Here is a 16,772-nt window from a genome sequence, read left to right as displayed (position 1 = left end):
ACGAAGGATGTGAAAACAGACAGAAAACATCAAAAAGTTAAAAGCATGGACTTATTTAAACCTGTGAATAAGGGAAGAGATACGGTACAAGACCTTGGTGCTTTAGGAGCTTAGCATTGATTTGACAGAGAACCATGTGGTTTAACCTCAAACATAGAAATTCAGATGTTTGCCTGGAGACAGTTGATGTGTTGGACAACAGTTGTTGAAAATGTTAAAACACTGAGAACTATGTGATATGAAATTTTAAAGCTGAACTGTTATACAGTTTTCCATCAATTTTCTGGTTAGGATTTTCAAATAGACAAGTGGAAATTTGCATCTTTAACTGTTGTGTTGTTGTGAGACACAGGAAACAGAAATGATAGTACTGAAATATGTTGTTCCCACTGTGAAGTGTGGAGGAGGTGTGATGGTATGGGATAAAGAGCACACTTTTCACAAGGCCTATTTTTCTTGCTCCTGTTTGAAATCAGATACCCAAATTAATTTTGTGTATCTTCACAACTACAAGGACTGTATGTATAATCTTGGTCTCCATAGAAAGCTGAGACCTGTGAAATTACTACAGAAGTATCCAAATTATTATGTCATAGTAACACAGTCGCAGTAGAAAATAAAAAAAGGTTTTCTCCTCCGAAAAGAAAACCACATTACTTTCAGTGAAAACCAGAAGATAGCAGCGCAATTCATCTAGGAAGACGTAATGTATGATGAGGAAATCAGACAGAAAAGGATAGAAGCTAAAAAAATGAACCTGAGCAGGTAAATATCTCAGAAAGCCATCAGACGATGTTGATCAATGGTCAGAGTCTGGAAATTGAAGGCATAGCCCTAAAATTCATCTTAGAAAAACCATGAGGATCCAGAAAGAAGTGAAGCCCAAGAACATGATCGGAAGAGTGAAAACCTCTTTCATCTTCATGGAAACTAGCAGGATCTTCATGATTCATTTTAAACAAAGGCAGTTTTAGTTGGTTTTAGTTGGAATAAAGCTTTTGACCACAAAACAGCAAAGGTAAGACATGATTTATGAATTCTTTATGCGCAGCCTCTGACATTTTGTCCCACAGTGAAAGACGGACATCTTTGTTATTAACAGAGTCTCTGCTTTAATATGGCACCTTGTTTGTGTTGAGGGAGAATGAAGATGCACTGAATAAGGTGACGTGGCCTCTACAATCGCATAAAAAGCCCAGCTGATGCTGCAACTACAGAGACAGAACTGATTTCATTTCAAAAAAGTTTTCAATAAAGACTAAACAAAGCAAAACCACTAACAACGGTGTAGTGCATAAGCCTGTTTCACACAGGCCTGTGGTGGTGCTGTAATGCCACCACAGAAAAAAACAGAGAAAAAGACATGGAGTCTGCACAAGTGTCCACTTGTTGCTGTAGCTTTGCAGCACAAATACAAAGCAGCATTCCACCTTTGTTCTAGCTGTTGACAGGGTTTGGAAATACAGGTTAAAGGAGGGATGGAACTATGCGATTGGTTCATGGAGGATGTGCATGGGTTGTAAACACAGGATCAAAAATGTGCTTTTCGGGGCTCCCAAAAGGGCCAGTTCTATTTGGATGATAATTTTCTACCTAAACTCATCTCCATGTGGACACGGCCTTGGGACAGTTTGGAATGAATGGAACATTAAACGATTATGTCAGGATTTTTCTTTTTCCTTTTAAGACCCAAATTATTCCTGATGTATTTTTTTTATAGTTTAGATGTATTCCGTATTGTTCTACAACATAGAACATATTCAGAGTAAAGACAACCTGTGCATGACTAGTAATGTGTGCAAATGACCAAAATTATCATAATTTCCCATCAAAAACATGAAAGTGAAGATATCAAATTATCTAGATCTACTTGTCACACGGTTTATAAAACTGTCCTGCTAATGCTTTGGGATACAACTTCTAATAAGATGTTAAGTGTTGCAGAGCCAAAACACTGCTGCAGCCCCTACTATATCCTTAACATAAACTAATCAATCATAACATTATGACTATTGAAATATTATTAAGTAAAAAATATAACACTGGTTATCCACCTATAATGGCACCTGATGGGAGATGGGATATGATGGCCATAGCATCTCCACAGCTGCAGCTCTCACAGAACTGGACCACAGAACAATGAACAATGAAAGTGGTCTGATCTGATGAGACATCATTCATTTTATATCATGTGGATGACTCAGTCTGTAAAGACGTGATACCAGGATGCACAATGGGAGAAAGGCAAGCCAGCAGAGAAGATGCTTTGTTAATATTCTGCAGGGGAAACTCTGGATCTTGTCATTGATGTGGATTTTTCTGTCTAAACACTGTTTCAAACCAAGTACAACCCTTTATGGAAGAAGTATTTTTGGATATTAGTGGCCTCTTTTAGCAGGATAATACATTCTGTCACGCTACAAAAATGGACTGAGGGAAAAAATAATGGGCTTGTTTGCTGACTTGGCCGCCAAATTCTCCTGATTTCAAACCAATCGAGAATCTGTAAAACGTGCTGGACAAACAAATCCGATCAATGGAGGTCTGGCTTCGTAACTTGGAGAACTTAAAAGATCTGCTATTTATAGGGACATAAGCTTATAACTTGCATCTCCTTATTTGAAACCGTAACATGTTCAGGTACAAATAAAATCTATTTATAGTATGAATTTAATTCTGCAAGTCTGAAAATACAAGTCAGACCTGCAGATTAATTGTCTGACCAAAGCTGTCATAGCTCCGTAAAGTAAGTCGGCTTACTGGTACTCAAAGGTTTTTTCTGTAGATGGAAAACATCTCTAATTTCACTAAGGGTTCGCAAACATTTATTTTGTCCATAAACCAACTTACCTCTAGGGAGCTATAACAAATCAACCGGCCTTGGTCATATCTCTCTGTGATTGGTTAGGAATTAGGGAAATGTAATTGGTCCTTGATTAAAAGTGTAAGATGTGGGACAAAAGCTTTGTACTTGTAAAACTGACCTTTATATTCAGACTCAGCTCCCTCACATCAGTATACCTATAGGGCAGTACTACTTATGCAAAGTAATACTTACTTATTAATTAATATTTTGGGTCAAAGGTTTGTAGCAGTTGTATAAAGTCATGCTGTTCCACAGTCAGGATAGGGATAATGTCCGCAGCAATAACGTAGGGTACAGTTTAAGTTATAAAGCATCATTTCTCACTTGTTCAACATGTGTATATGAGTTTTGTGCTTTGTTTTATCTCAGGGGGGAAGGCTTAACATGCTGCACCTTGTGGTGCTGCTGTAAACAGTGGATCATATCAGTCATTAGTTGGAAGCTGTTTTCATTATTCTCTACACAAAACATTAGTCTGCTCTGAAACTGAATCCAAACCATCTCCACATAACCGAGTCACCAGCTCCTCTTCAACATCTTGCCTCCCGTCTGTGTCCGTCTCCATGGTGCTGCTACTGGAGCGAGCAGTGGTGAAGGGGTGGGTCGCGCACAGGGGAGAGAGGCGGATCTTTAAAGTTTTAGTTATAGTCAGGGAGAGGATAATTGGGCAAGGCAAAGCCCTCTTAAGGCCCATTTATGCTCTCTTACGTACATAAATAGGTTGTCCACGTTGCCATCCTCATACTTCCATGCATCTATTACGTTGCCAGGGTTGCTAAGTTCATTTCTCCACTAGTGGGCAGCACTGAGTTCAGAGTTCACTCACACGAGCCGACCTCAGTGTCAGACACTGTTTGGCGGTGATAATGAGCCAGTATGAAGTTCTTTTCAACCGCCCAACACACCCTCAACACTCGCATATCCTTCCTTCAAAAGTTTGCAAAATTTCTACAGTTGTCCTCGTCTTCATTCTTCTTCTGCTTTTTTGTTCCCTTCCTGGTCCTCATCTTCTTTTCTAGTTTGTTTCTTTTGCTGGTCGCATGTCAGCTACTCTGCTCAGAACTGCCCCGCAATTTCCGGTGGTAAATGTACCAAATTACACACGTAACCGACGCAGAAGACGGACAAAACTGCCCGTCCGTCTGCGTATCTTCTGCGTCGAGCATAAACGGGCCTTCAGTCTAATTTTAACACAACATGAACATGGATATAAACAATATTATGTTTTAAAAAGTTAAAATATTGACCAGCAAGAGGATTTTTCCAAAACAGAAACCAACAACCATCTTTTTCAAATTTGCTCCTGAAGCTAATCTCACAATAGCACAATGTACTTCTACAGCAAACAACAAAAACTGCTTCCGAGGAGGCTTGTCTGGACTGAACAGAAGCCTGAGTCCCTTTGCTGATGTCAAATATTTCATTTTGCAAGCCTCCTTCATCCTATTCCAAGACTGACTTCTTCTTCTCCCTCCTCTATTCTCATGCTCAGTAGCCAAATGAGGATTACACTGGTCTCTATTGTGCAGCCAGTGGACTGTCTGGCTCACTCTAGTCTGGTAAAAAAAAAAAAAAAAAGAATTATTTCCTGCCTGCACAGGAGCACAATGTTGCTCTCCTGCTAAGACAAAAGTTGACTTTGATGTGGATCACATGATATTATATGCAACGTATAACATCGCAATAATCAGGAACAGGTTGGATGTTTCTTTTTAAGGCAGGACATTTTGAACCGAAGTGTTTACAGTGAGCTGACCTTGATCAGAGAGGAAATCCAGCATGGTCTGCAACAGGAAGGACAGGTGGCGTACAGACAGGCCTGGGTTGCCCATCCGGCGGGAGGCATACACCAGCTCGTGCAGCAGACGCATCTGTACAGCAGCCCAGCCTCTGTGGGTGCCTGAAGAAGAGATGAAAGAGAAATTCACACTCAGAAGGCTGCCGAAGCTCGTTGCTGACATCTACCTGCAACATTGCTCTGCTATCACATCACATAGTGCACATGCATCAGGAGGAAAATATCCTACATCTATGATGAAGATCATTTAATCAGCCGTTACCTCACACATCCCAATGGTGAGGGGAAAAAGAAATATTATGTATTAGTTATTTACTGGTAAATTGGTTATTTTACCAGTTTAAATTAATGAAAAAGAAAAGGATATATATATGGATTAATTTAAAAAAATGCTTCAAATAAATGAGTAAGTAAACTGTAGTTTTATTGAGCTGTTTTTATTTTATAAAGAGCAGCAAAACAAAATCAGTACCATGAAAATTAATCAGATATAAACTTAGCACAAAAAGTAAGGAAATTTATGTTTAATGATACCAACTGGTGATGTATTATACATTGTTGGAAAGCTTGATAAGTCACTTTTACAACAAGCTGTAAGGCTCGTGCTCCTGAGAAACGAACAGCAGAATCACCGGCAGTACACCCAGGTTGGTATTCAAACTTGTTCTGAAATTCAAGTGCTGCCAGGTATGTGTCAGTCACATACATAACCACAAAACACCTACTAGTATTAAAGGGGAGAAATAATTTCCTTAATTTTTCTGCTAAGTTTAGCTATACAGTATAAAAATTTGCCAGCATTTGCACACTTTAATATCTGCACAAGTGTGTTGCAGATCTTCTTGTATTTACCCTGATTTAAGCACTAAACACACAAAGGCCATATAATTATATTAAACTCAAAGGAAAAAAGTTCTCATTGTAAACTGTCACGTCCTCCAGTGTGGTCAGAACTCATCCAGTATCTCTAGATGTCTTTCTAGCCTGATGCCAGATGTTACACAAGGCCTCTCTTCCCCCTACGAGATGCCTGGCTCTGCTAACGAACAGTTAACTTCTGACTCACAAAGTGGGGAAATAAAAAATAAAGGAGGAGGGGGGATATTTGATAAACACTCCTCGGCTTAAATACCACTCCCAATAACATCAAATCATGGCCCTGATGCAGTGATCAGCATTTTCTACCACGGTTGCTACTCTTCCTGTCGACTTCTGCCATCTGAACAAACTGCACGTGCAATTCCTTCATAAGCAATTTTTTTTTCTGCTGTGAGAAGCTGCACCCACAAGGCAAGCTAAAAATAGCTGACTTGCACCTGTCTGCCAAAAACCAGCGCTTATCTGGAGGGCAGTAATCCAAAGGACACTTTGGATTATCAGAGGATGTTGCTCTCCCTCAAACGTGAAAAAATGGCTTAATTTGTGGTATTTTCAGGCTAAACTGGAGGTGTCTGGAAATCCAATTAACATACCACCAAGATAATGGCTGAGCTGCCAAGACCAAGCAGTTGCACTGTCATGAAAACCTTCACTAAAAAGGCTCTGCATCCTCAGACGGCCTCTGATCTGCTGTGTAGGGCGATGAGGTGACACATGCTACTGCTGTACACCTCAATAAAAAAAAAAAAAAAGCTAAATATAAATAAAGGCAAAAAGCCTCTGACAGTGTAGCCAGAGTGGGATCAGAGGTGTTTATGAAGAAGCAAAGCGATGGAAAATGACAGCGATATTATTTTGGTGGAGCAAGCAATTTGCTTCACTCTGTCTCAGGACAGAACAGCCTTACTGGTGCTGATCTCCCTTTTTCTCTTCTACTTGTATCTTGAACTTACTGCCTGATCATTTCTGAGAAAAGGCTCACACCATCATTTCCCACTTTCCTGTCAGCTGTGTGGGAATTCAGTTATTCCATCGTTGGAGCCCTTGATAATAGCTTTGCTATTTTTAGATTTTAGATATCCTAATATCTGGTTATTTCAATATCTGCTCATTGTTGTGGCAAAAACCTGGTGGTTTTTGGGAAAATACTACAGTACAACTACACTACAGTTCAAGGATTTAATAGGCAGCATTATTCATTTGGTTCAAGCACTTATCTAATATCTAAAAATGAAATAGTCTGGCCTGTTAGTTTGTATTTTCCCTTGCTTTACATCATACTACTGAATATTTGTGAAAAGTAAAGGTATGTGAAACATACCAGTTACACACATGCATCTTTATAATAGGAAAATTGTGTTAACAGACATTATTGGGCCACTTGTCATTATTTACAGTTAAAAGCCATTAACTCTATTCTTTGCTGCCTAACGTTTACATCTAATGAGGATGCATGACATTTAGCCCCTCCCTCCATGTCTCCTTGTCTCCTTGTCAGGTGATCTACAATTTAAAGTTGACCATTGTCTATAAAACAGGATAGGTCTGCTGTATCCCGACGATCACAAGTACTTTCAGGTATGAGTGCCAGAAAGAGCTAAACCATTTTGAAAGTAATTTCTGACATTGCCTCAATTTTGGACCAATTTAGGCTCATAGGGTTATTTAACTGAAGAAGATGGAATTTTCCCACTGGACTGGAGACATTATGTCCTGTAGAGAAAATTCCAATAAACTACCAGCAGGATGGAAAGTAAACCTTACAAAAAAATGTCAAAATCCTAGTTTTTACTTACTTAATACTACTTACTTTTAATACATTTTGGGGGTTGGTTTGTTCAAGGAAGAGAAAAATGCAATTCCTTCACAATACTAAACAAAAGAGATTTGAAGGAAACATTCGTCCCTAATTTAAACCAAATACACAAGGCAGTAGAGTGAATTAAAAGGGTTTTTTTTCTTTTATGGAATAATCTTTGTTGAAAAGATTCACCAATAAAAGTTGTGTCAACACCACTGAATACCTTTTACCATTACATTACGTTTCCTGTAAACTATGTATTTTAAAACAAGTTTTCAGTTTGAATTCAAGAATTTATCTTCATCTTTTACAAGTACGGTCGCTTCACTGTTTATAAAAGAAACAAGTCCAAAGATTAAGAGCATATCGTGGCAGAATGTCCCTCGGATGCTATCAGAAGAAAAAGTGTGGATGTCTTTGAGCTGCTCTATTCAAGAGAGCTGTCTTTTATTACCAATGCTTGCCATGGAGTGACTGCAGTGAGCAAAAGTCAAGAGCCTGTAGAGCCTGGAGGCTTAGCACGAGGGCCATACTGAAGAGCCAACAAAAGCTCAGGTCAGGTCTCATCTGTGCCTCCTTTTGACTGAAGTGATGGCCTGAATACAAAATACCTTGAAGAATATCTCTTGGAAATATTCATACCATACCAAAACAATGGTACATGGAAGTTTTGACAATGAGCTGAATATATATATAGATATTTTTTTTGCACAAACTCCAACCTCCAAGTGTCCAAACCCACCTTTGCTGAAGTCCTTGGGATCGAGCGACAGGCTGTACCCGGGTAGCGTCTCCAGGAGCAGCTTGTAACAGGCTCTCCAGCCAGGCTCCGGGATGGTGGGAGCCACACACTGCATGGCCGCTACACGCTTGAAGAAAGCTGACTTGCGATGGAAGCCGATCAGTTCGTAGAGCTCCGACAGGATGCTGTAGCGTTGGATCTTCTCCTCCTCTGACAGCTGCAGGTATGGAGACAACATCAATTTCCCCTGTTGCTCAAACATGTCATTAAGCTGGGATTTAGTTTCAGAAAAACACAGGTATAGGCCAAGGTAATGCTTCCATTTTTTCCAAGATGGACAGATCTTGCTCTGTTTATATTTTTTATTGTTTTTCAGTTGGTTTTAAATCTGTTATTTTAACGTTTCTTTTGCACCTTGCTGAAATGCTGTCAGTATTTCACGTAAAGCACTTTGACTCGTCTTGTACATGAAACATGTTATACAAATAAATCGGCCTAAAACAGCTTAAGTCTTGGAGTCAGTTTGGTTTTTATTGTTTTCCACCCAGAAAGGTGGAGTCTCCTTGCTTTTAGTAGACGACTACAACCAGATCACTACCACCATGCAGCTGTTTGGCTTTCACGACCAAAGCAAAAATTTGATTTTCTCTCAGTTATCCAATCAATATGACTTTTATACAACTTCAGTTGTAATGTCAGACACCAGCTTAAATTTGATAGTTCAGCATTGGATCAGAAACAGACTCAGTGAAAGGATGAAGCCTTTTTTCATTACAGGTGATTTTATCTGAAACTCTGAACAGAGACCACTTCAGAGCAGGCTCCGAGTCAAACATCTGATCTGCATAATGTGAAAAAAGCCAGACTGATCCTGGCAGATCCAGACCACCTGCTACACGAGGAGTTCAGGTTGCTTCCTTCTGGATGCAGATATCTGCTGCCAGGATGCAGGACTAACACGCTACCAAGATTTAGTCGCTGACCGTTGAGATCTGATGCTTTTGTCTTGTCATACATGTTTGTTTCAATTGGCTCTGAAATTAAATTACCCTAGAGTAAAAGAAAAGACTCTAGAAATTTGAAACAGAACCAACTTTACGACTCTAAACGGACTTTCAGCTCTCCAAGATACCGATCTCACATTATTCTATCCCAACAATGGCACAATTATGGCAACTCCGGCATTGGTCTTGCATCCTCTCTCTTCTCTGAGTGCTCTCCAGCCCCAGGCTTTTGTGTGGCTTCTCAGCCTCGTAACACTGTAGGCCAACAATGGTTCCAGAAATGTCAATGTGCTATCAAAACAAGTCAGAAGCACAAGAATTTATGGTTGTAACTCTGCGTACTGTAGCTCTGAAGAAATGTGAGCGCCCATAGATTGTCGGCCAAATATAAACTAACAATATAATTATTCAATATCTGCAGATACAGACATTCTAAGACAGTTTGGACCATGTGCATTTTCTTCATGCACATGTGAAACAAACTAAGGAAACATTCAAGTCTGTATTTATTTATCAGGATGACCAAACAAGCTCAACACAGTTGTTGACATGTAGTCACCGCTGCATGCACAGAGCAGAGATAACTTGTAGGTCACATTACTGCCTCAGGTGTAAAAAAAACAAACAAATATAAACAAATAAAATCAAAATGTTTCTTATCCGCTCGTTTAATCACCTTAATGTTTTAAACTTTTAAAAAATACTTCATAGCTTGAAGGAGTGGTGAAGTGCCAAAAGCTTGTCCAACATTTGTGGATGATGAATGCTGTCTGCCATTAACATAATGAATGATTTCTGTAGAATGATGCTTGTGCATGCTTAAAGGAGGAAAGAGGAAAGCTTCTCTTACACCACCTCCAATGTCTGTTCAACACCAGCAGCATTTTATGGCTGTAAGCCTGAAGCAGAAACAATTGTGGGTATGAAACCAAAATTATAGTCTAGCTGTTACTGCCTTTAACTGCCAGTCAAGCTGCAGTTTCTATCCACACCGCTCCCTCCCTGTCGGAGGTACAGGGTTGTTGCCATGGCCAGAGGAGGGTTGTTTTTTCTGAATGCTATGATGACACAGCAGATTTGATCTTTTAAATATAAAAAGGTCATTTTATCCTAATTAACATTTAAGTGCAGCTTTATCATAGCATATAAATTCTTGAATAATGGAGTGAAAAGTTCATCTCTGAGTCCAAGACTGAAACCGAACTTGAAAAAGATATGTATAAAAATAAAAAATACTTCATTAATCCTAGAGCAAAATTACATAAATAAGACATGACAAGACATGTTAATGCCTCCAATCACAGGTGTTGCTGGCTTCAAGGCCTACAAGCAGATTAAAAATCATTTCATCTTCTGTCTCGTACAGTAACAAGTAGTATAAAAGGATTTTAGAGAACTAGGAAACATCAGCTCTAACACATTTATTTCCATTGTTAATTTTGACAGCACTAACAAAAATCCCTAACTTATTTGATAAATGAAGGCTTTTTATCTTATGATCTGGCGACCCCCTGAAATTATCTTGGGACCCCTGTGACAGTCGCATATCCCAGTTTGGGAAATGTTGGACTAAAGTGTATTTCACGTTGCAATGATGTTGTTTGAGAAAGAGTTTAAGACATCCAGGTTCTTCTAACTCTCTAATCAGACATGTACTGTGGAAGGAACTGAATAGAAAATATTTTAAAGCAAGCAGACACAGTTTTAAGCCTCATTTATGTTTGAATTTAACTCTGCATACAGACACAGCCTTTTATCCATCTTCTGCATCTTTATGTTTGGATTTTGGTCCTCTTTCAGAGAGCTCGTGGATGTGTAATTAGACATAGCAAACAGAGCAGAACCACAGAAAAAGCTGTGGGGGCAGCGTTGCACAGTATAGACAATTTCCAACCAGCGACAATAAAAAAGAAGCCATGATGTATTTAATGGGCGCGCAGACAACTTTCTGACAGTGTACATTAAGATGATCTAGTCCACCATCTTCATGTTTACTATTGTCTCAAGCTGACATCAGAACTCAGAAGTGAACTCTGAACTCTGCACTGATCTCTAGTGCAGTGGTTCCCAACCTAGAGTCCCCCAGAGAACACAGGGGGTCCCCGAGACCTTGACTAATCAGAGCCATTGTGATTAATGTCCACACATTGTCCATATTTTAAGAAAAAAAAGTAAGGCTATATGTTGTTCATTTAACTTTATGGAAGGACAGGACTCGGCAGGAATACATTTTTATGGTGAGAATCTCCCTTTTGAAAGCATTAAGCCAAGCATGGTTTCAGCACGAGGTGGGTCAGTGGGTCTATTTAGTATTTGCATGAAGGGGTCCCAAAGGAAAATCAGCTCTAACACTACTCCTCTACTACTACTCTAGTGAATGTGTTTTCTAACAACCATGCTAATGTCGAGCACAGAAGTATGTGGGCTGTGACGTTTAAAACAAATGTATCTATATATGTATGTAAAGGGAAATAAATGAGGGTTTGATGAGCAGCTTTTCACTCATAATATCTGGCCCCACCTGGAAAAAGGGATCCTCACTGGATGTACCATTTCAGTGATACTCTTTGCTCTGGCATTGCTATACCTGCATGGCATTCTACCTAGGATACTGGGGCCATTACTGGTTTACAAATTCCAATTTCTACTGTGGACGGGTTTGAGAGATAGGTTGTCACCTCTGACGGTGGTTGGGCCTGCTAAGAAGCCTCAACAGTGTTGCCCTTCATGGAAACAAAAACAAGTTGACGCTCCGTCTCAGTGGCCTTACTGAGGAGTTTGTGGTTTCCAGAGCAAGGGAGGTGCTCAAATACAGGGAATCCAAGGACCCAAAGGTCTCTCATGCTGTCATTAAGGTGAGAACTAGCAGAAAGTGGAGGGCACAGGAGGATGTGGACCAAGCAGAATCATGGCTGAGTCACAGAGAACTTGTGGGATCGGTGGAAACAGGCCACGCAAGACTGGGATGTATTCAATCAGCCTGTAGCATGCAAGCCAGATGGTGGGACTGAAGCAACAGGGCACATGGACCAGATGGGAAGAAGCCACTGACAGGAAGATTTCATGGCCCGAGTTGTGGAGGGTTGAACCCCAACCACATTAAATTCCTGATCCAGTTTTTCTATGATGTCCTGCCCAGCCCATCGAACCTCTTCTGTTGGGGCAAGGTTGAAACCCCAACATGTCCCTTGTGCTAAGGAAGAGGAACTCTGAAGCACATCCTCAGCAGCTGCCCGACAGCACTGGGAGATGGGTGCTATCGTTGGTACCATGACCAGGTGCTGAAGGTGGCTGCTGAGTTCATCACCACTGCCATCAACCAGAGCAAGCAGTTACAACCCTGTTGAGGGTGAACCTGGGAAAGCAGCTGAGATTTTCTAAAAACATCATGGAGACCACCTGTGACCAGACATCATGCTCAGACAGCCGGCCAGGTTGTCTTGCTGGAGCTAACAGTGCCTGGGGAGGAGAGGATGTAGGAAGCAAATGAGAGGAAGTGGAAGAAGTATGCAGAGCTGGTGGAGGTGTGCTGCAAATAGGGGTGGCGTGCATGGAGCTTACATTCCTTGGCATGACAGGGGCCCGCAATAGAAGAGCCATCGGTTCAACTGTCGAGGCTGCGGAGAGAGCCACACGATGGCTGTGGATCATGAGGGACAAACAGTGGGCAAATGCTTCTTGGGCACAGGCTGGAAACTGATCAATCCTGGTCTGATCGCCTGGGTGAGGGGGTCTGAAGTTGACAGACCTAAAACCCCCCATGACCTCAGGTACCATCACTGATAAGGTGCCCAGAAATTGCATCACATGATGTATGTTATCAACTCTGATGTGTTTAATTGTCTGATTAAAAAAAAACCTTACTTCCAACCTTGCATCCTTACAGAAAGTCCCCCGTGCTTATGTAGCCAGGTTTTTCTTCCAACATTTACCTGTGTAATTAAGTGTGTTAGTCTCGTTTTAAGAGCTTTGATTTATATCATTTTTGTTGACTAATATTTGTTGGAATGGCCTTTTCTGTTATCACAAACACATGGCAACTGTCTTCCTCCACGACAAAGTGTTGATCTACCAAATAAGAAGGGACAGTATGACAATGTAAGACAGACTGATATCCATGCAGGTTCATCAACCTGCCTGCAGCAAGAACACCATTAAATTATCACTGATCCTTCGTCTCATGGTGGAGGTTACACACTGAGGAAAACACACTTCTCATCATCTTCCACTCTGTGTCAGGTCATCGTGTTCTTCAGCCTTCTGAACTGAAACTACTGTACCATTTTACTTTTTTGCAATTGCTCTGCATAAAGATTTTTGTCATCTAAAAAGTATAAAAGTCAAAGTTCTGTTTCCTTGTTTTAATAAAACAGCCAAAGAATATGGTAAGAAAATTACTTATCTGAGGACAAAATCCTATGTTTACCTTTATCTTTTCAAAGATACGTTAAAGGAGAATAAGACACAGACTTCAAAAGACACTAGAGCACCAGTTATTAGTGTAGGAACCTTTAGTATTCATTGGCACTGCTGTATGTTAATGAAATGGATTTATAGCAAAGCTGTGCTGTACATTTTGGACATTTTTAGGTGTATTTTTTACTTTTTTTTACCACCTACTGTATGATTGCAGTAGCTTTTAAGATAGAAGATATTCATGTACATGAAGGTTTAAAATCAGAGGAATAAAAGTAAAAGCCTCAAAGAAATTAAATTCAAGTCACATCTTGACATAAAAGGGAAGCATTTTGGTACAAATGTGTGAAGCTAAAAAAGAAACAAGTGAAAATGAGAAAAGTTTCATTCCAGTTATAAAGAGTATACCTAGCAACCAGGTAAAGGAAAGCCCCCCTTACCTGTCCCAGGTTGATGTAAACAGCGTTCTGCAAGAACTCGGAGGCCTCCCTGGCCCTCTTCTGGATAGCCAGCACTCTGACTGCTTTCACACAGGCTTCCAGCTCGATCACACCTGCGTTCTTATACTGTAAGACATAAAATGAGGAGGAGGAAAAGGTTGGTGTTAATGAAAAATTAACAGTCAAGGAGGGTCACTTTGAGCTCAACAACCTTCCTCATAATTAAAGGGTATGTTTTCTCATTAACTTCTGACCACAGTCATCACTCGCTTGTACAGAAAAGGAAAATAAAAAAAAAAAAAAAAAAAAAATCAGGTCTTATGTCCTCATCTTTCAGGGATTCCCACTGAGAATCTAAACTCCTGCTGCTGAGGCATCACCCCATGAACGAGTGTGTGATATTTTTTTATCTTGCAGTCCCTCAGCTTCCTTTCACCCTCGTTGTTTCTCTTATTTAATTCAGTTAATATCTAAAAGGCTTTGTGTTGAGATGTAGTTTGTTTCTGAATTAACTACTTACAGGTAAAATGGCTAAATACATATAATAAAGATGATAAGGGAGAGGTTTGTTTCTGAAAAGTTGGGTCCCATTATGAACTTCTTCCCTGAGCATCACAGACACTTTGATACTATTATCTGTAACTTTAGAGAGGCACAAAAAAAGAGTCCAAAAATATCACATTATGAACATTACAATGTTTTGTCTGCTAAAAATGGCTTAAAATGTTATCAGTAATTAAAAAGGTTCTATTTCAAGTAATTATACATGCTCTAATGTTTGATTCAGTAACAAACAGCTGCTGTCATCCTGTACTGGTCTAACATTGTTTAGGTCAAAAAAATAATTAAATACTGCCCCCTGCTGAGAGGGATGAATACTACAATGCTTACATGGAGTTACATTTTTGTGTACCAGAGTTGGTTTCGTTAAAACAAAGACTGAAAATATAATATAAGCAATGATTGGAGATTATAAATGAATAACCATCATTAACACATAGAACTTTCTCATCTCTAAACACCTGGCCAAAATTATACTTATTTTGGGAAAACGTGGAATTATGCAGCATTTTTTTGGGCAGAAGATCCCACAGACATGCATGACTTACACTAAGTGATCTATCAAAAGAAATAAAAGGAAATGATAACTTTTACTATGCTAAAAACAAGGGAATGCAAAATCATGACCATGTAACTCAGTCCCACTTCTGGGATCCCAATCTGTCCAGTTAAAGTAAAACTGATTTCACCTGCTGTTGTACAAATGGAACAGACAACAGGTGGAAATTAGAGGAAATTAGCAGGACAACCCTATAAAGGAATGTTTCTGCAGATGGTGGTCACAGACCAATTCGCTGTCTTCATCATATCGGGCTGATATTTGGTCACGTTTACATTTGGCCAGTGCCCTCACCGCCAGAGGTAACATGAGGCAGCGTCTGCAACCCACAGAAGTTGCTCAGGTAGTCTACACTGTGGCAACAAGTAAGCTGGTTTGCTTATGATGCTAGATTTACACCAGATAGGTATGAATTAGGTTTCAGGAATTGGGAACAAAAAGGAATATCAGTAATGTGCACAATAATCAAGGACGGAAGCCGGATGAGTTTCCAAGAATTAAAATATCAATATCATTTGGACAAAACAAACTTTTTTTTATACCTGCAAGTAAGGGATTATTTTCTGCAGTAAATTCGAAGTTATCCTATATCATATGGCTTGCTTGACTGTGTACTTAACATACAAAGGGTCACAATTCAAGGTAATTAAGGAAATGAATAATCAACCACATAAGATAAATGGGAGACAGAAATAAAAAAAAACTACATAAACAGTCAGGAGCGGGGAGGGAGAGGGTATTGGGGACCTCTTACACCCCTGCTCCTTACAGGGTGTAAGGAGCTGATAGCACCCTGGTTCCCGGGGTGTGCGGCTGGAACATCGAGGTGTGTGCTGGCCTACGCCGGGTGGCTGTCTGGGGGGGCCTGGTCCTCCTAGGCATGTTGCGGGCCCTCTGCCTTTGGGGGGTGGGGCGGCCGCCTCTGGGCTCCTGGGGCCCTGGGCCCCTCGCTTGGGCTGCCCTGGGTGGCCGGTCCCTGGCGGGGCCAGCGGCTGCTGATCTTGGCCCACTGGGGCCTGTGCCCCGGGACCGTGGGGGGCTCTTGCTGGGGCTCTCCTCTGCCGCCCTTCGGGTGGGGCTGGAGTCGTCTTTGTGGTGGTGTGGCTTGGGTTGGTGCTCCGGGTCTGCTGCTGAGGGCCCGGCCCAGGCCCTGGTCTGCCTCTGGCCTCCGTGGAGGCGAGGTCGCATTTGCATGATCTCACTCACCACTCTTCATCACTGATCACTCCTTGTTTCTCATGCTCTGCACGCTGACACAGTCACTGAGTTGTCTAGTGGGTTTTAATACTAAGCGATAATTATTAAGTTTTTTTTTTTTTGTATTTTTCCTGTGAGTTAGTATCTGGTCGCTGTTATGTCTTTTTGATTTGGTTATTATTTAAAAACTCTTAATGACTGGCAGCCCTGTTTATTTTTTTTTTGTTTTTTTTTCTGTGTGTGTGTTTCTGCTTTTGTAAAAGTTGTAGGAAATTTTCTGGTGTGTTCATGTACAGGTGTAACAGTTTGTTGTCTGGTGATGGTGTGGATTGAAGGGTAGTTTCCTTCTGTCTGTGATCTTTCTGTCTCCTTTCTTCTTTCCCTTTTGCTCTCTTTGCTATTTTCCATCTTTTTCTGTCCCCTCCGGTCAGGTCCAGCAAGATTACATAGATTCTGTGATTCAAAGTAAATAAATTAATAAATGAATCAGATTATCAAGAGGAGCCTTA

The 16,772-nt window shown here is 40.5% G+C and overlaps 1 protein-coding gene across 2 annotated transcripts in view; it reads right to left on the bottom strand.

The window, feature by feature from the left end:
* The window catches only part of trappc9 (trafficking protein particle complex subunit 9), a 273,450-nt gene that overhangs the window by 228,097 nt on the left and 28,581 nt on the right, over window positions 1-16,772 (bottom strand). For both annotated transcript variants that reach the window (XM_042011968.1, XM_042011969.1), the window contains 3 exons: window positions 13,947-14,072; window positions 8,087-8,303; window positions 4,623-4,766 (listed from right to left, as the gene is read on the bottom strand). In XM_042011968.1, coding sequence (XP_041867902.1) covers window positions 4,623-4,766; window positions 8,087-8,303; window positions 13,947-14,072 — 487 coding nt within the window. The remainder of the gene's footprint in view (window positions 1-4,622; window positions 4,767-8,086; window positions 8,304-13,946; window positions 14,073-16,772) is intronic.

This window comes from Melanotaenia boesemani, chromosome 17 (assembly GCF_017639745.1).
Source record: "Melanotaenia boesemani isolate fMelBoe1 chromosome 17, fMelBoe1.pri, whole genome shotgun sequence".
NCBI lineage: Eukaryota > Metazoa > Chordata > Actinopteri > Atheriniformes > Melanotaeniidae > Melanotaenia > Melanotaenia boesemani.
This window is presented reverse-complemented; position numbering and strand designations above follow the sequence as displayed.